Source organism: Macaca thibetana, chromosome 3 (genome assembly GCF_024542745.1).
Source record: "Macaca thibetana thibetana isolate TM-01 chromosome 3, ASM2454274v1, whole genome shotgun sequence".
Classification (NCBI taxonomy): Eukaryota; Metazoa; Chordata; class Mammalia; order Primates; family Cercopithecidae; genus Macaca; species Macaca thibetana.
This window is the reverse complement of record NC_065580.1, coordinates 55,437,028-55,464,674: the sequence shown is the minus strand read 5'-3', so window position 1 is coordinate 55,464,674 and position 27,647 is coordinate 55,437,028. Positions and strand designations below refer to the sequence as shown.

Below are 27,647 nucleotides of genomic sequence, written 5' to 3'. Positions count from 1 at the left end.
ACTTATTCCTCCTTAAATACACAATAGGTTGCCCATCAGTGCCTAAGATGAGCCAGTAACTAGAATTTTGAAAACAAAATCAGCTGTTATGATGTGGAAGAAAGGGAAGCAAACAGTGCTTGGGTTGCACTTGTTAAACTGTAATGTATAACAAAATCAGTCTTCTGGAGGAAGGAACAGGTGGTACGCATGGAACAAAGCTGGAGCAAGATCAAGAGACATGAGAAAAACACGAATCTTTTAACCTGCAGCCAGAGAGTGATGGGGGAGAAAATATGCAGATAATTTAACAGGTATATGTTGGGAAGAAACACAAGACAATCAAGAAGCATGTCAGTTACTTACTACTTGTGAGAGCAAAGCTATGTGGCAACTGAGAGCAAGAGTTCTAAAGTCAGTTCCTGGATTTGAATCCTTATCCTGCTACTGGTGAGAGGTGTATTTTGGACAAGGTATTTAACACCCTCTATGCTCCACTTTACACATACCAAAAATGGGACTAATACAGCATCTTCTTTAAAGGTTTATGAGGATCCAGTTAAATGAGATGATGATGATAACGATGACAATGATGATGATGTGTGCGTGCGTCTGGAATAGTGAGTGCCTAGAAGAGTTAAGTGTTCAATAAAAGTAGCTTTCATTACTTGATCAAAGGTAATCCTAACTGTGCTTGGAAATTTTTCCATAAATAGCTCCATTTTGTAATTAAGCATTGCTGTTAGATGTACTCTTTGAGATAATCAAGATGGAAACACCTTGGAATTTTTTTTTTTTTTTTTCCAGATCATAGCTCACTGCACCTTGAACTCCTGGGCTCAAGCAATGGTCCCATCTCAGCCTCTGGCGTAGCTGGGACTACAGGTGTGCACCACCACGCCTGGCTAATTTTTTTATTTTTATTTTTGTAGAGACAGGGTCTCTCTATGTTGTCCAGGCAAGTCTTAAACTTCTGGCCTCCAGTGATCTTTCCACTTTGGCCTCCCAAAATGCTGGGATTACAAGCATGAGCCTCTGTGCCTGGCCATCTTGGGAACTTTTAATGAGTAGGTTGAACAAATAATACAACTCTAAAAACTAAAAGTCCAAAATAAAGCAATGCTTGAAAAACACCTTGTGACCAATAGGAACATTGAGATATGCTTTCTAATTTGCTGTATTTAGCTTTTACCTCAGAGGCCGTCAAGTAAAGAAACAATATTTGACAGAGAAGTTGCATATAGTCTAAAGAAACAATTTTTATTTCTAGAATTCTAAATCACTTGGCAAAAGCAATTCTTTCATTCTCAGATGGTGAAACCAAAAACAAAAGGGCAGTCATGTAAATGAATTAAAATGACAAATTCTTAGATTTTATTAATGCATTTATTTGAAGTTTTAAAAAGAAACATCAGAGAAAAATTTCTACCCAATGGCCAAGTCAAAGATAATGTTATAAATCATTACTACAATGATTTTTTTTTCCTTAATAGACATAGGTCACTTGGCAAGTCTCAAACGTGTGATTGGAAAGCTTATGAGTAGGATGAGGGACCACAAAGCAAAGCATATTCCACATAAAGTTGTAATATAATTAAAATTACTACCGAAGCAAAACCATACTTCATGCATTTTTATCATGGGTGGTACCAAATACATGCAATGAGAAACCGAATAGCTAATTAGATTAGTGTAATGGCTTGTAAAATGAAACAGAAAGGACATTTATGCCATAAAGGGTACTCAGACGAAATGATAAATGATCATCATGGCAAAATGTGAATCCCAGGCCCTGAGGTCTCCTGGGTTTATGCATCTGCTTGCCAACATTGAACAATGACAGCAGAAATTCCTCTTTTAATCAAGTGGTAGTGGGATATGACATAGGCTATTCTGACAAATGTTTTTTTTCTAGATTCATACAAAAGAAATCCATGGCTCTTTAAGGAGCCATGACTTCAGATTCTGTCAGAATAAATTTCCATAAGGTTTAATGCTTGTATTGAGCAAAGATAATGCCTGTTCCTAACATCAATTAGTATACTTTCAAATCAAAGCAACATGACTAGGGTTTGACTTGTTAAGCAAGAAGTCATTTGCATCAGGAGAGTTCCTGTGTTGAGGGTTCACTAAATAATTTGTAATAGTTTTTCTGGTGCTCAACTCTATTATTAAAAGGAGGTGAGCATTCTCGATCTTTCTATTCTACTTGCTACTTTTCTTGTGATCCTCACCCCTTTCTAGCTCAGGATGTTCTGTAGCTGTGAGACACACTTTAAAAAATTCTTCAAGCTGTGTTTGTATTTTATTTTCATATGTTAGAAACTTGAGAGGATACTGTTGAGGGTCTCATGGCATTTTCATATCACCCAAGTGCAATTTCATGCACTCTCCGAGCAGGCAAGCCCATGATTTCAATTCCCATTCATAAGCCTAATGACTGCCAAATTTGGATCTTTCTCTGAGTTTCTCACCCAAACATCTACCCTCCCATCAAATCGTTCTTCTTGCTTTCCCTCAAGATAATCAAAATTGACATGTCCAAAAGAACTCACCAACTTCTAGCAAAACTGCTTCCTCACTATGTTTCCTTTTCAATGAACGGCACCTGTCCACCCAGTTGCCTACACCTTGTCCCTGACATCTAACATTCTTTTGTCTTCTCAATACGTCCCCAACCTTTTCTGTTCCCTGTCCTAAAAACTGAAATAGCCACATTTTTTCCATCCTCTCACTCCTAATTCTGGCCAATATGATCTCCCATTGAACTACTATAATAAGCCTCCTGTTTGGTTTCTCTGGATGCGCTCTTTCTTCCTTCCGTTCAGTCCTCTATCCTCAAAGGGATATTTCAAAAACAAATATGATTGGCTCCTGTTTAAAGCACTTCAGTGGCTCTCTATCACCTTCAAGATAAAAATTCAAACTCTACAGACTCTTGCAAGATCTTCCAGGTCTTGTCACTGGCCATGTCTTCAGACTTTTCTATCACAAGTCTCAACTTAAAATGTATTAGACAACTATTCTGAATTTTGCCTAAGACTTTTACTTTGTGTTCTCACCTTCCAGCCTTAGTTTGGGCTGCTATAACAGAGTACTATGACCGGGTGGCTTAAACAACAAATATTTCTTATAGTTCTGGAGTCTGGGAATTCCAAGACCAAAGCACTGGAAGATTTGGTGTTCAGTAAGGGCTACTTTGTGGTTCTCAATGTGCTCTCTGGAGTGTCTGTACCCTTGTCACTTAATTACCTCCCAAGGTCCCACCTCTAATACCATTGTATTGGAGTTAGGATTTCAATGTATGAATCCTGGGGAGGTGGAGGGACACACTCAGCCCACAACCCAGCCTTAATGTATCTGATTTATAAATCTAGACACACGATTCCTCCTACCTGGCCAACTCCAAAGTACTGTTTAGTCTCTACTTGGAGTCCCTATTCTCCTACCTTGCCTTTGTAACCCCCAAGTCTGCATTGGTTATATTGTACTTTCTCAATACTCTGAACTTTCCCAGCAAATCATAACCATTAGGCTGTTTCGTATTTGCATGTTGACATATTTAACTCCCCCCAACTAAACTGACATCCACACAATAGGAAGAGACACATCTAACTTTTTGTGGTTATATTCTCTGGGTTCAGCCCAGTACATGGCACAGTGGGTTCTCAAAAATACTTGTTAAATGAATGAATAAGTGAATGTTTTACACCAATGACTCTCCATCCTTAAAAGGTACAGTAAGATAAATAAGTATATTATCTATTCCTTTAATAGTGGTTTTCGTAAAATAGTTATCTTTATACAATTTGGTTTATTGAGCTTCACTTTTAGAAAGGAGATGAAGGATGAAAACAACCCCCAAACCAAAAAGAGCTCTAACCTTAACTGTAGCTCCTGGGAAGAAAAGCCAGTTGCCTGTGTCCACTGGGTCGAGACTATCTTCTAAAATGACTTGTCTGTGAGCTGAATTGATGATCAGGATATTATCTAAGGCCCAGCAGGCTTCATACACTTCACCTACACGAAGATTTTCCTGCTTCCACTGAAACTGGACATTCTCCCCTTTGGCGTCCTCAGGAAGGTAGAGGATATGGATGATTGTGCTGACATTGGAAGGGGCTCTGGAACATAGAGAGAGATGGGAAGTTCAGCAATGTTGACTTTTTCTTTCTTAGAGATGAATTTTGTTTCTTAAGGTTGTAGTTTCATGATCTCAAGAATGTTATATTTATTACCGATAAAATACCCACAATCTCGTAGCCCTTAAATCTTTTAATATTTGCTGACTATTAAGATTTTCATATTGAATGACGACAGTTCAAGTATTAAATACCTACAAAAGGTTTACATGGAACACAAGTCAGGCATTAAGTATGTTCAAGTAAGTCAGTAAGGGAAAAATTAAAGAGAAAATGGTACATACTGTTATGGCTTATGTAAAAAAATTACAAATCACAAAGTATATCCAGCACAATTTTTTGCACATGGCAAACATACAACCTAAAACAGGTTACTCAATAATAAGGAGAAAAATTATAAAAGGGTGATTTTTTTTTTTTTTTTGAAAACAGGGTCTTGGTCTGTTGTACAGGCTGGAGAGCAGTGGTGCTATCACAGATCACTGTAACCTTGAACTCCTGGCTCAAGTGATCCTCCCTCCTTGAGTAGCTAGGACTACAGGCATCCATCACCAGACCCAGCTAATTTTTATTTTTATTTTTGTCGAAATAGGTCTTGCTATGTTGCCCAGGCTGGTCTCAAACTCCTGGGCTCAAGTGATCCCTTCTGCCTCAGCCTCCCAAAGTGTTGGGACTGCAAGCGTGAGCCACCATGCCTGGCAAAGCTGTGATCTTAATGTTGATTCTTACTTTGAAATTATTCACCTATTAGAAACCACTGTGTGCAATATGTTTAATAATCAATCTAAATTATTTTTATTTCTACTAACCAGATATGTTTTCATGTTTAGTCTGTATCAAATGTGAGATTTGCCATAATTAAATGCTCTCACTTATAATACCTCACCATTTCACATAGATCATCCTTAAAAACATGATATAACATGATTTTCTATATTACCTCTACTAGAATCTAGATCCTTCTGCTATATAATAAAATATTTTTATTAAACATTTTCTTCCACCAAAGTAGAAACCTGCTGTAGTAAAAATGATTGCCTTTGCTAAGATTAAAAGTGGTACTAAAATGCAAACTAGCGGTACCCTGGGCTTGTCATAAATCAGTTTTGAAAGGACTAGAGAAGAGCCATATTTCTCACTCATCAATGAAGCACATATATATCCGTAAAATTGTCACCATAGGTTATAGATGGTGTACCTTACCTTTGGGGGTAATCAATTCCCTTTTCTTTAAAAATATTTCATGATGACTATGCTTTTAGCTTCCCAAAGAATTGAAATTGATGAAGAGAATATATTTAGGCAGTGATTGGGAGCACTTTCACTCTAACCTCCAATGGTAAGGGAAATTTGCATTGGTTTGGTACATGGCCTAAAACTTGAAGTACCATTTAGTGAAAAATAGATGGGTTCTGCTGAACACGATCTTTATATGTTCTAATTAAATATGTAGTTTCATTGTTCATCATATCAAAAACTTGTAGCTGTTTTCCAGCAAGAAATATGTACCATAATTTACTTAAACTATGATATATAGCATACTAGAAAGAGAAAAAAATGGAAATATAGCTAAAATTTTCAATATTTATGATTCTTTGTTTAAAGCCATTTATAGAAATATTTAATATGAATGCATTTTCATAACTACTAGAAATTGCAAAGAATAGCAAAATGTTCTGTTATAAAATTGTCACAGTATGTCAGCGCTCAGCTTGTATCAGGTGCCCATACATTATATTTTGTCCTGACACAGAGAAAGACAATCTATTAAAATCCATGAGTTAGAAACACTTTTCTCAGTTTTTGGTTAGACTAAAGATTTGTGAAGTTTTTATTATTATTATTTTTAAACACCACTACCAAAGAAACTTTAGACAAACTGGCTTAGTATTATACTGACAGCCTAATATTTATTCTACTACCCTAAATAATAGTTCTTTTAATATGGAACTATAATAAAGAAAACAACTGGTAGAAAAAAAGAAAGCTGTCACAAAACTGATAAGAAAATATTCCACTTAAGTTATGCTAACTTAAGAGCTAACCCAATCATAATAATCACTTTATAAAAGTTTAAGCTATTTTTTTCCTTTAAATATCTTATACCTAAAATTAAGTATCCATTTAGAATTTTATTTCATGGTTTAAACTCTTCAGTAGTGGCAAACGTAATTTGAGTTTTGCTAATCTAGCCAAATCTTTTTAACATGAATGAATTTCTTCATCCTCAAGCATCCTACCTTATTTTCTTATTGAGGGATATTTTTTAATAAAGAAAATGTAATATGTAATTACAAGTCACATCACAATTATGACAATAGAATTTTAGAACTGGCCTCAGGGAAGTTAGAAAGGATGTGACAGAACTGGAGATTAGATGTAAAAGGCCTTGTGGCTATTAACTCAATATCATCACAGACTGGAAGGGATTTAAGTAGTCATCTGATGTACTTCCAGACCATAAGGCAGGCCGGAGTTAGGCCACCTAGAGCAATGGGTGGTGATATTATTTTGTGGAGAATGTTATCATAAAAGCTATGATCGCAAATTTACTTTTACCAAAAATAATTTGTTATAAGTACTGCTGACAGGAGGAAGTTCTGAATGGAAAATGACACTTTTAATAATATCTTCTCTGAGCAGGGCCGGTCATAACATGTGCATCCATAGAATTCAACATAATTAACAACCAGAGTCCTTTTCACCCTAAAGAAAAAGTTGGTGGTGGATTAAAGGCATATAGGAGAGTAGAATTCCATCTATGTCAGAATTTAAGAAAATACTTTAAATTACAACAAACCTAATTTTCTCTAGCTGAATCCAGTCCGCAGAGTTATTCTTGGCATATAACACGATGATGCTGGGGTCTGAATAACTAAAGCGACATGAACCTGACCCTGTAAATAGCAATAACAATAAATTTCAAGGTTAAAAAATGATGCAAATACATATTATCTTTTCTGATAAATATTTTAGATAACCTTTAAACTATTAGATATTTGTCTGGTAACTTCCCCATTCTTCTAACGATGCTGAAATTTCCTGTGATCTGTTCTGGTAATTATCATTTGATAAATAATCTTAGGAACCAGAAAAAAAGGTAAAATAAATAAAAATTACAGATTTCTTTAGAGATACATGAACTACTAAATTTAATTGTAAAATAAATACTTAGTGCTATGCCAAGAAATAAGTATTATGGGATGGCTAATGAGGTCATCATGGTTCTTGCAAGTTAATATCAATTAGGAGTGATTACATTAAATGGTACATAAGTCATTCCATTGAAGAATAAAAACACCATTCTTTTTCTCTGTGTGTATTATCTAAATGATGAGACGGTACATGAGAAACTAAAATACTGTAAAGAAAACTCAGATACTAAATGAATGAGTCCTATTACGGATGTGATTGGTATTACTCTCCCATAGCCCAGCATTACAGATTTCAAATACAGATTGTGTCCCTTTGAATATTTGGTGATTATTTATCATTATTATTTTCAATAGTGGAAACACTAGCACCAAAGAAAATTTTTAAGCTGATAAGATCTGTTTCCCCATGTCGAATGAATTCATACAATAAAGCATAGCATGACTCCAATTTCAAAGCTCTCAGAATGCCCAAAACAGCCCTGAAACACTTGCCAGAAGAGTATTGTAACGGATGTAGCACAAATTTTTATACTATCTTTAAAACGACTGAACCAAAAGAAAAAGAAATAGTGCGATTTATGTTTAACTTTCACCCATCTGCTAGAGGAGCCTCAGTTTCAGCTAATGGCATCTGTTGAAAATTTTACATTTGTAGTGCTCAGGGGTTCCAAGCTTTAATCAGACTCATTTATTTTATCTCAGTGGCGTTTAGTACAAAACCAGTTAGTTGGTAATTGCCAGAACTGGCAGTGTACTAAAAGGCCAAACAGCAGTTTTCCTAGATTTATTCTCACAGCCAAAACGTAAGTGAAAAAGCATGAAAGAAAAGGATATTCAAAGGAAAGCTACCGAGCAACCCTGATCTCAAATGGAAACCCGCCTTATGCTACTTTAATTGTTGCTAAAATTCTACTTTTCATGAGCAGGTGCTTAAAATAAATATCAAACTGTGCAACTGGAAATGGTGACAGGAAGGATTATGTAGGACAAACTTCAATACAAACAAGAATGAGGTCTAGCAGAGAATCTGTGATTTTGAAGGGAAGTTCAAATTAGCCTCAAGAATTTAAATGTTACTCGTGTGCTTCCTTTATGTCTTACACACCGTAACTACTTAAAAGCAAATGTATAAGGCAAGTCTCTGCAAAAGGAAAGCATTCTACAAATGATAACCAAAAATGTTCCTTACAGAATGCAATTTCTTGTGAATTGTTTACAAATTAAGAAAGAGAAGGAAAGCTGATACACACAAAAATAAAAATGTGTCAAAATATAGCCTTGATGACATATATGACTTCTCTTGTCTATTTTCTTATGCACCATCTCAGTGTCATGAGGTTAATTTTATGCATCTAGAAAATAAAAGGGCACCTAGCAGATGACTCACTTTTCCTCAGCCACTCAGTAACGTTTTCTTATATCTAAAACATTAGTTTTTGTTGAATGCATCTCTTCCTTGCCATGTCAAGGGACTCTCACTGGCTCTTGCCAGATCTCTGCAATAGTGATAGTGAATAGTTAGTCTCCCTGTCCCAGCCTCACCGGTTCTCACCCAGCTAGTGTTGCCAGCGCTCTTTCTGCAAGTCAGCGGAATTTACCTCTGTGCTTGTAACAATTCCTCAGTCCTTTGAGGGAAAAGCTGCACTTCTATCCCCAGTGGGGTAAAGGTGCACAGATCCTACAGATCAAATGTGTACCCTGAGAAACAGAACTAGCCCAGGGTTATCTTGAAGCATTCATATGTAAAAAGATGACCAAAAAGGCAAAGAGATTCCAACAGAGGGGTGGACAACTATAAGACCATGACTGGGTCTCAGGGTATGAGTGGTCAGCCAGTGGAGAGGCACTGCCCACGTCAGAGGAACTGAGGTGGAAGGTACCAGCTGGAAGGAGCACTTCCCAAGAGAGCCCTCAGCTTTGGAAATCTGCCTCACTCAGAGGCCACTCCCACCAGATTACCCTTCCAAACATACCAGGCCAATGATAAATGATTCCCTACTCCCGCCCAGTGTTGCTGTATGTATAACTGGGTAAGTTTTTTCTTCACACAAACCCTCCAAATTGCAATCCCACTGTCCCATAGACTTTGGTCAGCAGAATATGTTTTGTTCTTGCCCAGATTGAAATGGCTGCTTGACTCTGTCTGGGGTGAGAGGAGGAAAGAGTTAGTCATTGCTCATCCCTTTGTCATGTACCCAGGTGCTTAATGTCACTCCTGGTTCCCTGTGCCCAGACACTGTGACACCCCTCAAGGTATCTTCTTAGGGAGTGAGGAGGCAATGCTAAGGAGGCAGCACCTGTAACAGGCACTTCTTTATTTCCTCTCTTAAATCAGAGATATTTATTGCCAAAGTTGAAATTTAAAACCAGAAAGGAAGGACAATTTCAAATGTCAAATGCAAAATATCATCTTACTTGCCTGTTCGTTTTCCTCCTTCAGGTCACTTCCAATGTAATCCCTCACTCTGAGGCAGCAATTTTTTAAGAATTTAAGGAGTTGTTGAAGGAGGAAAGGTAATGGAGAATCATGGCTATCAAGGTGTGGTCTGAGAGGAACTGATGAACTTAAACTGGTCTACAAATGCAAGCACTTTCTTTTGTACTTTCAGGCGAATGAGCAAAGCCCATATACTTCATTTTTACCCACAACAAGGGTAAAAGTGAGTAAGGGTTTCTAAGGTTTGGTAGTCATAAACAAAATTAGCAAACATCATGAATTTACTGAGGTCCCCACACAGTCTGAGAAATCTGGCCCTCACACACTGATGCACACAGAATACTTCTATGCTGCCAGTTTGGGAGAAGAAAGGATTTTTTTTTGTGAAAGGTAAATGGTTCCAGTGGTCTTGGTTATCAATTCTTGATTTTAAATTGACAAATAAATTGGTGAATGATAAAGATAAACCAACAGTCATAGCAACTGTCACACTATCATATTGTTTACTCAACCCCATAATATATAAGGCAAATTGTTATCAATTGTGCCTATGAATTTGTCATTTTAATAACTTCCTTTGTATGATCAAGTTAAATATAAAAATTCTGGCTTTTAAAAATTTTCTAGCATTTTAATGTAAAATCCTATGTGTAAGTTCATTCTTATTAGGTTAACAATGTAAAACATGTAATTACAAAAAATAGGAACACAGATTATAATGCCCTCATCTTTTCACCCACAAATCCACACATACCATCCTACCAGTGTTTTCTGCCATCCTCCTCTTACGGTGGATGAAATATTTCTGCTATAATCAAAGGTTAACTTCCTCATGTGGTCTATTTAGATCCCACCTTGCCTTGCTTCTTAAGAGTCCTCCACTCTTCCTCCTGCATCATCAATTTCTCCCAATGAATTTCCTGGATAATGTCTATTATCTTACAAACATCTAACAATATACAACTCATCTCCTATCTAAAAACAAAAAACAAAAAACAAAAAAAAAACCCAAAAAACTTTCTCGATGTCATGGGCCCACCTTCTGCTCCTTCCCTTCCTACTTTTGCTCCCTTTTCGGGCAAAACTTCTCCAAGGGGTTGGCCGTCCAGTGACTGCCTCCACTTTCTCACAATTTATTTTCTTTTCCCCACTCCATCCAGGCTTCTACTCTCAAATACTCCGTTGATACCACTCTTGGCTAGTCCCCAGGTCACTGGGGAGTTCATGCTGCCAAATCAACAGATTGCTTTCCCAAATTCAGGTTACGTGACTTTGCAGCAGGATTTGTCAAGGCTGATCCGATATTTCTGGGATGTTCTTTTCTCTTCACTTCCACCACCCTCTTGATTTTTCTCCTGCCTCACTGGCCATTGCTTCTGAGTCTCCTTTGTGGCCCTTTTCCTCTTACTCTCAAATATTTTTTATTAATTTAATTTTTAATTTATAATAATTGCACAGATTTATGGGGTACAGTGTGCTGTTATGATATATGTATACATTCCAGAATGATTAGATCAGCCAATTAACACATCCATCACCTCACATACTTCATTCTTACCTCTTAAATGGGCATATTAATCTTAGTAAGTCAAAATCAGAAGTATTGATTTTCCTGTAACCAGATATTCTGTGTGTCTCTTCATTTCGAATGACACCACCCCAAATACAAACAAACAAACAAAAAAACCTAAAACACTTTGGTGTTTAGGAAGAAATATAATAAAATTGTAACCTTATAGAAAAATGGTTCTCTAATTTGTAATATGATGAAGTAACGAGAAAAATCTGATGGTAGGTGTATCTTACAATGCATCACCTAGCCTTTAACAGATCATACTTAATTTTTCTTATTTGAGAGAAGCCTACATGATAATGAATTCAATGCTTATTAGCACTACTAACCATTCTATATAATTTTGTACTCCACTTTTTAGAGTAAAATTGCCTCTGATATAACATATCTTCCAGAGAGGCAGTATGTGTAGGGTTAGGAGAATGGATAGAGGAGACAGGCTGCCAGGGTTGCAATCTGAGCTTTGACACTTCTAAGATGTGTGACCTTTGACATGTCTTAAGCTGTGTGGCGCTGGGCAAGTCACTTACTCTTTCTGTGTCCTAACTTCTGCACTTGTAAAATGTGCAAAATGACAGCAACTGCTTCACAGAACTGTTGTAAAAATTAAGGCGTTAACACAAGAAAAGTACTTAGAAAATAGTTACTGGTGCATACTATTTAATAAAGTTTAGCTATGATTGAATATTTTTAAATTTTATTGTTTAAATTCATTTATCCCAGAAAAAGGAGGTAATGCCTGATCATATTTTTTCATGGACTAAATATTAAATTCAACTACTACTTACTAAAGAACTTACAGTACACTTTTCCTCTATAGTTTCTTTTACTTTGGGCTATTCCCCTACTCTTTACTGGACATGCTATAAATTCAATAACAATATGAAAACTGAGACCTAACTTGAGTAGCCCATCTATTTGTTAGCATCATTGGCAAATATACTAGTAGGGAAAGAGAAGAATCTCCTTTTACTTGTTGAAAAAAAAACAGGGAGCTGCTCTGAGAGTAGGCTAGTAAGACAGATTAGGAAAAGAGATACACTTCATAAGGTCTATACAATTGCTAGAGTGGAGTTAAAAATTTAATTGTGCAGTTCCAAGCATCCAAAGAAACCAGAAAATCTGATTAGTTAGAATTTTAATAGTACCCATCCAAAAAAATTTCCAGCAACTCAAGAGAACAATTATAGGGGTTATGAACAGATAGGCTCTGCTATAGACATTTCTACTTTACAAGTAAGGAAACTAAGGTAAAGAGGTTAAAAATTTCATCCAAGGACACCTACTAACAAATGAGATTCAGAATGGAGTAGATATAAATCCATGCTTTTGACTACTTCACTATACTTCTCCTGGTGTACAAAACACTTTCTTCTTCTTCTTTATCTTTTTTTTTTTTTTTTAATAGTGCTACATTTTCACAGGATACATGAATGTATCAGGACGGGTTTATGTGTTGCTGCTTCTACTCAGGCTCATGACTTAAGGCCATAATAGTCTTGTTTTTGATAAAGAGAGAAAAACCAAAAGGACTGAACCTTTAATCCCGCTGCTAGTCATCATCTCAACTCTCTCTCAGGTTTTACCATGGGAGAAGATTACAGAAAAAATGAACCAAGAAGAAATACCATGTGTACTTGGGCATCACTTCTCTGCACATTCCTTGACCATTCCTCTCCTTTCCCTGCCCTCATAGCCTGTCACCCAAACCTGTAGACCCTCCTTTTGCTCATCTGTTTATGGACAGGGGTCTCACTATGTTGCACAGGCTAGAGTGCAGTGGTGGGATCAGAGTTCGTGTAGCCTCAAATTCCTGGGCTCAAGATATTCTCTCACTCCAGCCTTCCAAGTAGTTGGGACTACAAGCGTGAGCCACCATACCCAGCCCTACATATTTATTAAATTTATACCTGTTTTTTCCCTTCACCACCACCTCCTTAGATCATTTTTCACCCAGATCAATGTGAGAACCTCCTAACTGGGCGCTCAAAAGAAATACACAAAAATTAACCTTCTAAAGAATTTCTTTATTATGTATTTGCTTAAAAAAAAAAACAAAAAAAAACTATGGGAAGGCACTATAAAGAGAGCTAAAAATGCTGCATTCCAAGAAAAGTAATATCCCAACATTTTCCAACTCAATTATGTGAGAAGTGTTAACCTGACATAATATTGCAATCATAAATTTAAGATATGCATGTAATTCATATTTGCTTCCTAAATAACACATTCCATGATGGCTTGCAAATCTATTTCTTTTTTTTTTTTTGAGACGGAGCCTTACTTTGTCATCAGGCTGGAGTGCAATGGCATGATCTTGGTTCACTGCAATTTCCGCTTCACGGGTTCAAGCAATTCTCCTGCCTCAGCCTCCCAAGGAGCTAGGACTACAGGCGGGTGCTACAACGTTCAGCTGATTTTTGTATTTTTAGTAGAGACAGAGTTTCACCATGTTGGCCAGGACGGTCTCAACCTCTTGACTTTGTGATCCGCCTGCCTCAGCCTCCCAAAGTGTTGGGATTACAGGCATGAGCCACCACACCCGACCGCAAATCTATTCTTTTTTACAAAAATTTGACCTCTCAGATAAGCAAAACAAAAAAAAACCTATTTCTAAAGTTACACTTTTACCATAAAGAAATAATATTTACCAGTGTAAAACAGTACCCAGTACTTGTTATTTAAAAATGAAGGAATAAAAAGAATGACAGATATTTCTAAACTGTTGCTACCTTTTAATGTTGGAGAGATTCATCAGTATAATTCTAACAAATATTTTATTGTAAACTTGGTCTGATCTAGGAACTACTTTACCTAATCTAAAATTACAACTGAAATAGGTATCTACTTTTACTCTGGTTCTATTTAAAATACTACTGTCCCTGGTATCATTTAGATAAAATAGACAAGTAACTTCCCACTTTTGTCATAGGAAGCCAGGCCAAGATGATGAATTAATCAATCAATTCATCAATGAGGTGACCAACTATTAAAAGTATCTCTTATGTTAGAAGTATATGTGAACTCAAAAGCCTAGTTGCTGTCTTGTGATTCAGACTCATTTCTTTTAACCTCAGCTGTCATTCAGAAAAAAAAGTAGGAAAAACAGACCCTCTAAACAGCCCTTCTTACTTAAGAAGTAAAACATCATTTTGGACTGACATTTCCATAAGGGCTGCTGTGGCCACCCAAACACCAGTGGGTAAGACTCCTGATGCTGGCTAGTCCTTCTGCTCGGTTAGCTCTCTTACATGATTTGGGCCTCTGTTTAATGGTTATGCCCCTCAGATGCCTTACCCTGGCCACCTGTAATAAAATGCTAACCCCATCACTCACTGACCTCTGATTTAATTTTTTCATTGCATTTATTACTCCCTGACATGTTCATTTATTTGATGGTTGCCTCCTCTCACCAGAATGTTGGCCCCTCCAGAGCAAAGATTTTGTTTCACAAATTTTAAGTGCCTTGAAAGCTGCTTCACACAGAAGAGGAGCTCAATGAACACTTGAATGAATGAAGGCAATAAAGCCCTTCCGAGACTCGTCAGTTAAACTCCAGGAAGAGTGTCTTTTGGAAATACAATAATACTATTATTATTAATAACTTTTCTGTAGTACCTATTTTCAGCAGGATAGGGAGATGAAGTGATTTACAGCCCCTGTCCACTATTACAAACACTGATGCTCTTCTAGGAAGAGCCAGAAGGGCAGCATCTCAGGCTGGCACCAAGTATTATCTGGGTAACAACATCACATGGTTCTGCCAAAGCTACATTTCTGTTTCTCTGTTTAATATCTTTCCCTGGTGATAAAATAAGCTACAAGTATAAATTAACTACAATTGGTTAAAGATATGGTGACTGCTTTAATATTTCTTGTAAGGGCTGCCTTAATTGAAACAGAAAACATAATAACCATGTTTTCAGCCAAACTAAATTCCTGCTTAACTCATGGTTCATTGTTGTTACCCAGTTCTAGGACTTAGGACCACAGTGGTAAGACATTTAAGAGATCACAAAGATGAACGTGCTTACTTGTGAGGGGCCCAGGCAGCCTCTACCACTACCCACGGTTATGTGGGGAGTTCAACTGACAGAGAAAGGACTATATGGCTTGACTCCCAAATCACTGCTCTTTTCCCTCTGCCCATTTATACCAACAGTAAAAGTTGTTTGCCAGACTGGATTAAGAAAATGTGGCACATATACACCATGGAATACTATGCAGCCATAAAAAAGGATGAGTTCATGTCCTTTGCAGGGACATGGATGCAGCTGGAAACCATCATTCTCAGCAAACTATCGCAAGAATGGAAAACCAAACACTGCATGTTCTCACTTATAGGTGGGAGTTGAACAATGAGAACACTTGGACACAGAAAGGGGAACATCACACACTGGGGCCTGTCATGGGGTGGAGGGAGGGGGGAGGGATAGCATTAGGAGATATACCCAATGTAAATGACAAGTTAATGGGTGCAGCACACCAACATGGCACATGTATACATATGTAACAAACCTGCACGTTGTGCGCATGTACCCTAGAACACAAAGTCTAATTAAAAGAAAGAAAACTTACTAAAACTGTAAAAAAAAAAAAAAAGTTGTCAGTATATATGAGTCATAAAGTGATGTGCATATGCTGTAGAATATTCCAAATATATAAAAAAATTCATGGCTTAAAATACCTACATTAAATTAAAAATATTATTTTGCATTAATGATTATTTCTTATTGAGAATCAAAACAGTAGCTATAGCAGTATATAGAAATCTCTATGGTTCCTACATGTCAAGGCAAAAGCAATAGAACATGAAATAAAGGGAAGATAAGATGTAATCAGAATTTGAAAGGGAAAGTTGAGGCAACTAACTTGCAGTGAGAGTAAGAAAGGAGGAAGGAAGCGTCAATAAGACAAATGTCAGAATGTGAACGTATATTATCAGTGCAACGAATCTAAGTGTAATGTTCAATTCCAACATGTTTGTCATAGACAGAAGAGGATTTACCACGAAGCTGATGAAGCTTCGGCTTCACGGCCCTCACTTTGGTTAGCACTATCTAAGGTCCTGGGAGAAGCTCTAGCAATATAGTCTGATGGCCATGTTTTATACCACTTGCAGTTGGTTAAGATCGTGGAAATACATTTATCTTGGGTTAGTGTGATATAGTTATGTGGTTTACTTTCCATTTTGTAGTCTAGTCATGTCATTCTCACTAGAAAAACAGCTTCCAGGAACTCCTATGCCCACTGTGCTGATGCATCCAGCATCATGACTCAAGGATAATGATGATATACTATTTAATGAGTGACGTCAATTCAGAGAGCAGCTAAGATTAGTCGCTGCACAAGGGAAGTTGAAATGTCCTGAAATATAAATAAGAGAGAGGTTTTCCAATTCTATAACGATTTTAAAAATCTAAATGACATGATCAGTAAGGAGTTGCAAAGGCAAATATTAAGCATCAACTCTGATCTAACAAGCTAGAGGCAGAATACCCTTTCTATTATTTCCAGAAAATATTACAAAATTGTTGTCATAAGAAAAGGCAATTTAAGAGTACATGGCCGGCTGGGCGTGGCGGCTCACGCCTGTAATCCCAGCACTTTGGGAGGCTGAGGCTGGTGGATCATGAGGTCAAGAAATCAAGACCATCCTGGCCAACATGGTGAAACCCCGTCTCAACTAAAAATACAAAAATTAGCCAGGCATGGTGGACCGCACCTGTAGTCCCAGTTACTCAGGAGGCTGAGGCAGGAGAATTGCTCAAACCCGGGAGGCAGATGCAGTGAGCCGAGAGTGCGCCACTGTACCCCAGCCTGGCAACAGAGCGAGACTCCGTCTTAAAAAAAAAAAAAAAAAAAAAAAAAAAAAAAAAAGGATATAAGGAAAAAAGTACTATAGAACATTTCAGGCAGTTAACAGGCAGTTAACAAAAATGTTATATTTCTTGATTTGGTGATGTTTGTGGTACAGTCAATTTTGAACAATTTGTAATTTGTTTTTACTTCTTTTTGCATTCTAAATAAATTTTCCCATTTGTACCTAATTTGGAATATGTAATTTTGTATTTTTTTCCTTAGAGAGAGACCCTAACCCTCACTCAAGTTGTTTAAGCTTCAAAGGTGGACCTACACAACTCAGACCCACTCTGTACAGAGCTTGTACTGCGCTACATTCCTACATTTCAAAACTGTCTTAAATCACGGGTCCCAGAGCAAGGCAATCCAGACTACAAAGTTCATTTTCCACTTTGCTTAGCATGCCACAATCAAATGTATTTAATGACAGGACAAGAATAAAGACAGAACAAGAATTTGACATTTTTGAAATTCTTTTCTTCTCTTAAGGTAGGTTTGACTCAATTAAAGTATTTATATATGGAAGTGAATCACAGTACAACTAGATCAGGATTGATGAAATGACTTTTAAGCAATGTTTACACACACAAAAATGCCATTTTTTTAAAGGCAGGGTCTTGCTCTGTCGCCCAGGCTGGAGTGCAGTGGTGTGATCACAGCTCACTGCAGGCTCAACCTCCGGCGTTCAAGGCATCCTCTCGCATCAGCCTCTCAAGTAGCTGGGATTACAGGCACCCGCCAGCATACCTGGCTAATTTTTTTGCATTTTTTGTAGAGACAGGGTTTCACCATGTTGCCCAGGCTGGTCTCAAACTCCTGGGCTCAAATGATCCACCTGCCTTGGCCTCTCAAAGTGCTGGGATTACAGGTGTGAGCCACCACACCTGACCTGCCATTCATTTTTGACTGTGTTGTCAAAATGAAACCTACATTGACCCTCATAAACCTCATTAAACCTCAGGGACTCAGAAACCGGAGAGAACCTGTAACTTCCAAGTCTTGCTAACCAGAATGTTTCTGTGCTATGCCGGCCTGGAGAATCCTAAAGAGCTTTTAGAGTTTATAATCTTAAGAATACACAAGCACATGAACCTGCAGCAATTATGTACTAATCAAATGCAATCCATATTAAGTACATAAAAATTCTGCTCATTGTGCAGTAGCCTATTTACTATAATATACACGTAATATATAAAGAGCCAGGAAATTTCCAAAATTCACAAATAAACTTTGTTTTCTCTTTCCATCCCTCTTCAGTAGTTGACATAATAACAAACAATATAAAGAATAGCTTGATTTGATATAAAATCAAAGCCACTTGAAAATACAAGTATTAGTAACTCCTAATGAAAATTAAAGAGTTACTTCCTTCCTTGGAATAATAGCCATATAGGTCCATAATCCCTTGAAGTTAAATGAATTCTATAATTCAAATAACTTAATTAACTTATAGATTTCAAAAAGGCAATATGGTGCAAATGCCATGCCTAGAGCAGCACTCTATATTCCAACACGTTAATACTTCTACAGTGAAATGCATGATAATTCACATAAGTAACAGAAATAATGATCATAAATAGCTTTAAATCCTTTCAACACAGGTCTTGCTGCCAAATGAATTCAGGTCATGTCAAACTTTGCCATCACATACATTTTTAAAAAACTGGCTTGTGATTTTCCATATTTTTTGTAATATGAAATTACAGATTAGGGATTGTGAGCCTGTATCTTCAAGAATTACATCTATTTTGTTTTACTTTTATAGAAGGATCAATCAATTGGTGTTTAGTCTCTCAAGGCCTGGTTAGTTTTGGGTAGTTTTTTTTAATTTGGTTATATCATTCCCCACCAATCCCAGGACTTTTCAAAGTAAATCACAGTAGAATGCAATAGAAGAACTACTGTTATCTTGGGGATTGGTAGTGGTTGCTGGGAGCAGCCTCTTTCCCCAAAGCTCTGCCTTAAAAATGAGCTGCCTTTTCAAATGCAGCACAGAGCCACAGAAGGAGAGAACTGATCTCACAGAATTTATAGATGGGGAAAATCACTGCCAGAAATCATGCCTCTAGATAGCACAGTGGGACCCATAAATACTGAAGGCTTGAGGAGTGTCTGGACAGAACTCTGTTGAGGATTCCTGCAGCGCGAGTGCTGCCACTGCCATTACTCAAAACTCAGACCTCAGAGACAAGCATAGCTCTAGGAGCTGCATGTAAACAACAGCATTTGATATAGAAAGATCATAAAGTTATAGAATGGATGCAATCTGGCTACTCAGAACTCCTGCCACAAACTAGAACAACTCTTAGCAGAATCAGCACGTCCTTTCATCTTTTCTAGATAGATAAAAGGAGAACGGGACCATTAACTGGAGGTTGCAGTGAGTGGAAAGAGAAAGAGATGAATGGGCAAACTTTAGGGAGCTTCTACACAGCTAGAAACTGTTACTCTCAGGGAATATTACATGTTACTGTAGGCTAGGGCATTCAAGAAAGACTTGTCTCATTCTATATTGAAATGTGAAAAATGTGATGAGCAACATAAGCAGTTCTGGCATTTACCCCTTTTTTTGAAGCTAAGGGTGAATTTTGAGGTATTATTCACCAGGCAGAAAATACACTTACTCTACCCGCCCCCCCCACAAAATTAAGAAACACAATAAAAGCTTCTTTGCTACTTTGCAATTCTTTTTCAAATAACTCTGCCCCAAATAAGACCATTATTACCCAGATTATCAATAGTTTGATAGTTCTATGAACAGCACTATAGAAAAATGATTATATCATACTTAGATTTTAATTTCCTTCTTTACCATCTGCCAGAAAATCCCTAAAAATATTAGCTCTCTTGGCCCATGGTATCAAAATATTCTGCTCTTAAGTAGAGCAACATCTTGATGACATGGCAAGTCTAGGAGTACTAACTCATGAACAGTATCTAAAATATGACTCCCAGTTTAAAGCATATAATGCTGTAATTTCCAGGATGGCTGGTTTAATACATAGATTATATATATATTTTAGTTTTCATTTAGTTTTCATTCTGTTTTATTCTTCTTCTAGTACAAAAACCTACACTATATAACATTTTATATATCTGAGCATTTTGTTTGATAATATGACTATCTATATAAATTTGTTCCAATAATTTTTAAATTTTATAAAAATATGTGTTTATTTTCTAGCAGCTAGTTTTTTGCTTGATAATATTCAAAGCAAATTGTTTTTATTACTCTTATTACCTTACCGTACATCACATATCCACAGGGTACTTTGGAAAACAGTTCAAGGCAGGAGGGAAAATCTACTGGAAAGATGAGAATTTGGTTCTAAGCGTGCTATTTTACCAATTCTCTGATCACAGGTAAAATAAATGCATGAGAAATGGCTACACAGGGAATGCAGTTGAGTCAATGATCTGCCTGGATGGTATGCACTCAGCTGCTGTCCCCCATGTCTGACAGTGTGTGCACATCCCACCATGCAGAGCAGCTTCTGGCTCTCATGAAATACAGGCTCGATTTGCCTTGCCTATGCTTGCACATAGAGGCAACTCACGCTTTGTTGAAGTCCAGGGGCCTTAGCCAAAAGGGCAGCAGTTTGATTCATGGGTAAGAAGCAGGGCAGGAAAAAATGGTTACTGTATCGGATAATGCTTTGTGGCAGCCCAGGCGGGAAGTGTCCTGGGGCTTCTCATTCCCAAATGACAGGGATGACAATTGTGACTGAAAGAAGCCCACAGATACTACTTTAATTAAGAATAGTTCCATTCTGCATGAACAGAAATCCTCTAATTACTCTTGGATCTGTCAAGAACTGTTCTTGACAGAGCAAACAAATTTAATTTTGGTAAACCATGATCATCAAAATTAAGATAATTATTTTATGAATAGAAATTATAAATTTAAAGAAATGAATGTCCAACGTTTTTGGTCAGCCCAAATTATCAATTAATTTGGGCTAGGGAATTTGGATAGGGAAGTCTAGAGTTTATGTCTATACCTCTGTTTTGCCCACCAAAAATACCCACGGGGGAATTCAGCATTTATTAAGTGAGAAAACATATTTCAAGGACAATGTTGTATGAGGGAACATTATATGCAAGCAAAATTTTCATTCTAAGCATCTAAAAACTGATAATAAGGATTAAGAGAGGTCAAATAAAGTAGAAGAATAAAATCAATAAAAATCTTCAAAAATATTCTATACTTGAACTAAAAACATGCTTCCTTTATACTTGAAAGTCTTTTTTTCATAAAATATAGAAAAAGAATCAGGTTTGAAAAGCAACTGTCTTCCACTTTCTGTTTTATATTTATGTTTAAAATGAGGCTACTAGTAATAATCTCTGTTTTGACTATCAGACTTACAAACCTTTCTTTCTGGCTAAATGTGACAGTGCGTGATTTATTGTACTTAATATTTTGTCCCTTAGTCACTTTCCTGGCTGAATTTCCCAAACCTCATTAGGGGACTTCTTCCAGTTCATGGCAGATGGACAATGACCACAGGATATAAAATGAACAGCTGTCCTCCTCCCTGCTTGTGCTTTTCTCCCTTCCAGTCCTATCCCTCTTCCCTCACTTCCAAAATATATATATTTCTTCATTATCACTGGTACTCCTACCATAATGGAGAGAGGGATCCATTATCTCCCAGGTTATGGAATGCCAAGCCACGTTCCAACCACTTCCAAGTGCCCAACCCCTGCAAGTTTTCTCCCAGGCCCACAGTAGAGAACTCTTGCCATGTTGCATGAAACACAAGGAAGAGAAATGTATCTGGCTTTGCCAGGTTCCCTGCCAGGCCGTCCTCCTTTCCCCAGGGCCCATGTAAACTACGCCCAGATGCTCATGCCTGGCCCATTTTCTAGGAGGACTAATCCCCACCCTGGGCAGCAAGTGTTAAGTATCTCCTCTCCTCCACTCATGGCAATCTGGAGACAGCATTAGTATCATTGTTGTTGTCTGGCTCTGACCTTGGTCCCCACTTCTTAGCAGGGCTCCTGCGTCTTGTTCTTCCTACAGGGTGCCATTTCCCTAACCTACACTGTGACGCCTGACCCTCTGGTGGTACCATACCTGCTCTTGTCAATCTCTTTCCCAAATAATGAAGTCCTCCCTCCAGCCCTCCCTCTTTCCTGGACTTTCCAACAAATCATGCTGTCATTCTCCTCTGTAGTCTGCGTCTGTTAATCAGCAATGTTTACTGCCATACTTGTTTTCTTCTCCCATGTGGACTCTCCCCCCACCCCCTCCCCTCTATTTGATAATAAACTTCTCAAAGATTAGGGCAGCGTCTTAGGCTTTGCTTTCTCTAGAGTGAACATAAGCACATTATGATACATATAATAAACATTCTAAAGATCCTAAAGATCTTCTCTTTGACAGATGAGTCCCTGGTTAATTGACAAGAAACTGGAAACTGCAGGCTCAGACTAAATTCTAACAATGCCCATGGATTTCATTTAGCATACTCCCTTGCTTCAGAAGTCAAGAATGAGGATAGTATTCAGCACCAAGGTGGAACAGTACAAAATCCCTAAAGTAACCTAGGAATTCAATTTAGTTACATTTTTTTTTTTAGTTCTAGGTGTGAGCCAAATTCTGTCCTACATACAGAAAGGGACGCTTGTATGTTCCTTAGCCCTCAAGGAATATTTAAGTTAGAAAAGGTGAAAGTGAATGTGCAGAAATGGTCAGTGTATCTATCAAAGCAGAGTGTCATAAAATAAATTCAGAGGAGGTGGGATTTCAAAGATATCAGGCTGGGGCAACGGGATGAGTTTTCATGCAGGAGTGGTGTTTGAGAGACCATTTGGTCTACATCAATAATGAATTTCTTCTCATCCTGTAGTTCACTGCTGTATTCCTTCTACTAGAACAGTCCCCTCAAAATGTTAACAGCACAGATTTATGAATGAATCACTGACATTTATTTTTCTAAGCCTTATCAGATGAGTGACAAATTGAATATCTCAAAAGAGAAAGGGGATAATACTTACGTCAAATTGTGTATTTTAATTCATATAAAAATATTTAATTATCAGTTCTAATAATTAAATAACACTTATAATTAATCTTAACAATCTTTGCCAGAACTTTGGGCTTAGTGGTATTTTACAGGATTTCAGAATATTCTCTTTTATTACTTAAGCTAGGGCTTAAGAGTTTGGGGTGAGGCGGATTTGAAATATATATATTTATAAATACTATATATAAATATATGTTATATATTTAAATATATTTCATTTAAACTCATTTTTAAAAATAAGCATTTCCTAAAAATGTCACCTCTGGGATGACAAAGCAGGATACCCTGCATCATAATCAGTTTCACTCCTTTACTTACCAAATTTTAGTTAACATAGAGGTATTCCATATATAAATATTTCATTTTTTGTTTTAATATAGATATTTGAAGATCTGGAAATCAAATCTTAAATCTTAGTTGAATATATTTTACATTCAATAATCTTACCCTTAAATAAAACATGTATTTAACCTTATAAAACATATGTATGATTTTTGCCATTAAAATTTTCTAACGTTTTATTTATTTTTGTTTTGGGCTCAGGTCACCAAAGATTTTGTTAGTCTCATACTTAGAAGCGTCCATGTTTCAGAAGAGGTGTTCACTATTTCATAATAAGTTCCCCAAGGTCTTACTCACCAGGGAGAGCGATTCTTGAAAAAAAAATGAGAATCTAATTTTACATATATTTCAGTAAGTTCGTGGAGGAAATGAGCAATAATTCATACCAAGATATGGAGGAATCGATTTCTCCTCCTCTTGAATTACCTGTTCTAAAAGAGTTCAGAGAGAATTTCTCTACTGAATTAAGTTCTGAGTAATTAAGATGTTTATGAATTAGGCTCAAGGGAAAAATCAACTGCTTTTCTAATGCTAAGTGAAATATAATACCTTTTACAAGTGACATTTTATCCTTTACATCTATTAAAGAAAAAATAATACCAGATCTCTTTTCTTTCACAAAGCAATATTCCAATTCAGGTAAGAGTATTTTCAGCTTTTGTAATTTCCCAGTTTTTATTTTTCAAAATACGCTCGTGTAAACAGAGTGGCTCTCATTCATCTCTGAGACTCCGTAGCACGTACAGTACAGAAGGAGAATAATTCAGGCCTAAGAACATTTGTACATCTTAATATGTAAATACAAAGAATTTATGATTTAATGACTTCCCTCTGCCTTGAAATGATAAAAACAAAAACAAAGCAGCAATAAATAAATAAATAAATAAGAAATTAAACACACATACGAAAATAAAACCCGAATGTTTAGGACATCCATGAGTAAAACTCAAGAGAAAAGGTACTAATCTTATAAATCATGAACAAATAACAGATTCTAGTTAGCTCAGTAATTACGTACTGATAAAACACATGCATATATATTTCTGTCTACTTGTTTCACTTAAAGCATAGTTGACTGGTGATTCTCAGTTTCTTTCTGGGTAATCTTTTCCATTGACTGTGGTCCTCAGATCATCTCCCCCAAACCCGCTTTTGGCATGAAATGTCTGCATCACATCAATTTAACACTTGGTAACATACTACTATAGATGTCTTTGTAATGGTTACTTGTCACTCAGGCAGGAAATATTTATGAGCATCTATTTATTATAAGTCCCTGGGCTAGTGACTGAGGATACTGTGATGGACAAGATAGATTTGTCTGGCAAGCCAAACTATTTATTCTTCATGGTGTGTTTTTAAATGCTTTACCTTTATTCCTTGTTTGGCTAATGAATCCTATTAATCTGATATAAGAGGTAAGCTAAACTGAACAAGCATATTACTTGGTAAATTCTTTTAGAGTGACTCAATGTAGATCTCTATCAAGGAAATGACAAAGTCACCCCTAACACAACTACCCAAATAATTTTTCTGAAGAATTAATTTTATTCTATTTCTCTATTGCTCAAGACAGAAAGAGGTTCTTTTGCAGACCTCTATTACATAGCTAAAGAACAACATTATTTTACTTTTAAAAGATTAATTAAATGAGTTTAAAACCTCCATTTAACATTTATCTCTCTATTAAATAAGTTGAAGCCCTGAGCTGATACAGATTAGTCTTCAGACAGATGCAACTTTATCTGACACTGCTCATAGCTACCAGGCCCAGTTCCTCTGCTCCAGGAGGGCACGCATGTTCCCCTCCAACGCCTTGCCTGTGTTCACTCTGCCTCATCAACTGAAAAACCTTTCTCTGTCCTTTCAAGTGACTCAGGTTGTTGACAGGGATTCTCCTTCCTAAGAAGCCTTCCTAAAGGACCTCATTAGGCACTGCCACCCTGGGGACCTCTATACAAACCCACCCTGTTTACAACAATGCCACTTTCTAGAGATTTCATGCTCTGTATGTGCCCAGTGCCTTGTTAAATGTGTTCTGTTTTCTCACTTATTTTGTTTTCCCAGAGTTAAAGCCAGCTCAAGCAAATACTGAGCACACAACAAATACTCAGTGAAATTTTGTTAAGTGAATGATGGACACGAAGTACTACCGGCATTTCCTTTGGACCCTCAACCCTGCCTGAGAAAGCAGAGTTTGGAGGCATCTGTAGGATAACATTTTCCAAGGGTGTTACCTCAAATTTTTCTTCCTATCCCAGAGGAAATCTAAAGGAAGCGGATAAATGCCCCTAAGGCGACAACTATAAATTCCACAAGTTGAATCTAATGAATCAAGTGAGAATGGTAGCAAATCTATGCCTCAGCACAGAAATGGATACAAGACCTTTCATTGGAATGGAAAAATGAAGAGTTCTTCTAAGAATATTTTAGGACACTTTCCAAGATGATTTAGCTATGGATAACATGATAAATTTCATCTTGCAGAAATGCATTTTCAGGATTCTTTAACTTTTAAAATCATTTGGTTAAGACAGCCTTACATTTATGTATATATATGTATGAATGTGTATATGTGTATATACACATGTATATAATCTATATATACATGCATAATAAATACACATTATATAAACATCAGATATACACATGTATGTATACATATATAATGTAATATATGTATATATTGTATATACCGTGTGTGTGTATGTGTGTATTTGAAAGAACTGAGAGAGCATTGCTGCTAAACATGGGCATGATGGAATTTATCTGAGACACCCCTTAATAATTCAAGCAGTTTTTGTATGAGGAACTTGGGAGTCTTTTGGATAACATTTGCTATGCAACTGAAAATGTTTACAAGACCAATATGAAAGTATCAACACAATAATTTCTCCAATTGTGGATATAGGCTCAATTATGAACATAATTGACAACTTAGGTCGTAAATAATAATGGAATTCCCTAGAAAACTGCTTGAATCATTGTGTTACACAGTGAACATTTAACATTTAATACCCTAAAGTACTTCCTAAGGAGTGAACTAAAACTAACTGAACATATGTAACCATATTATTAGTATAGATTTGGAGAATTCCATAGTACACAAGGAAATGTAAATGTTGAATTGTTAACATATAGGTTTTTTATAACATAATCTTAATATAATTTTTCAACTGAGTATAAATAAAATGGCTATTATGGTTGCTATTGGATTGGTTGGATTCATTTTAATTTCTATTTTGGTGTCTGATTACTATGGATACACAGAATTATGGCATTTCTAGAATTTGTGAGTGTTCCTCAATCTGGCCCTCATATCACTCAAGTAAACAGAATGATGTCACACCCTCATACCTCATAAACATCCATATAAACAAATTATAATGAGACACACAAAAACATTTCTGGAAAGTTCTGCCCGTTATACTGTATTCACCACATACCACCACATACCATACAACAGATGGTTTGCTACATTGTTTCTTTGCCATCCTAACTCTTCTTGGTTTCCCACAATTTTTTACTCTCAAAATGTAGTAAGTAAATTCACCAATGAAGTTTATGAACAATAAATTACAATTTCTTTTACTAAATATGTTCCATTTCATTCCTAGGATATGTTAAAATTTCACTTTTGATTCTAAAACTGCCACCTGAAAAGATTTATAAATGTATTTTTAGTTATAAACTTGAGATCTCTTTTTCTCATTTCCTTCCTCCCTCTTTCCTTCCTCCTTCCACCCTTCCTTCATTTTCTCCTTACTCTCTCTCTCTCTCTCATTCCCCAATTCTGTTACTCTTCCAGTCTTCCAGCGGGATTCAAATCCGTGCTTTAAATAACATAATTTGGCCTGACGGGCTACAGTCTTCTGGCTTGTGGGGAGACCAAGGGTTCTTGCTAAGTCCCATGTTTGTGTCTAGTCCTGAGACCTTGGCCCTGGTGCTTGCTCTGGGTTTTGAGTCTTAGGTAATAAACCCTTCATTCTCTGATTACCTCCTCTTCTTGGTACTTTTTCCATCAACTCTGTTGTAATAGGTACAAATGAAAGGCAAGGAAATACAGAATCTATGCCATATTACCAGTATACTATTCACCAAAATGTAATTTTTCCCCTCTAATAA

The 27,647-nt window shown here is 36.7% G+C and overlaps 1 protein-coding gene across 3 annotated transcripts in view; it reads right to left on the bottom strand.

The window, feature by feature from the left end:
- RELN (reelin) overlaps window positions 1-27,647 on the bottom strand; it is a 515,960-nt gene that overhangs the window by 230,517 nt on the left and 257,796 nt on the right. For all 3 annotated transcript variants that reach the window (XM_050782664.1, XM_050782662.1, XM_050782663.1), the window contains exons 9-10: window positions 6,922-7,018; window positions 3,863-4,103 (exon numbers count right to left, since the gene is read on the bottom strand). In XM_050782664.1, the coding sequence (XP_050638621.1) occupies window positions 3,863-4,103; window positions 6,922-7,018 (338 nt within the window). The remainder of the gene's footprint in view (window positions 1-3,862; window positions 4,104-6,921; window positions 7,019-27,647) is intronic.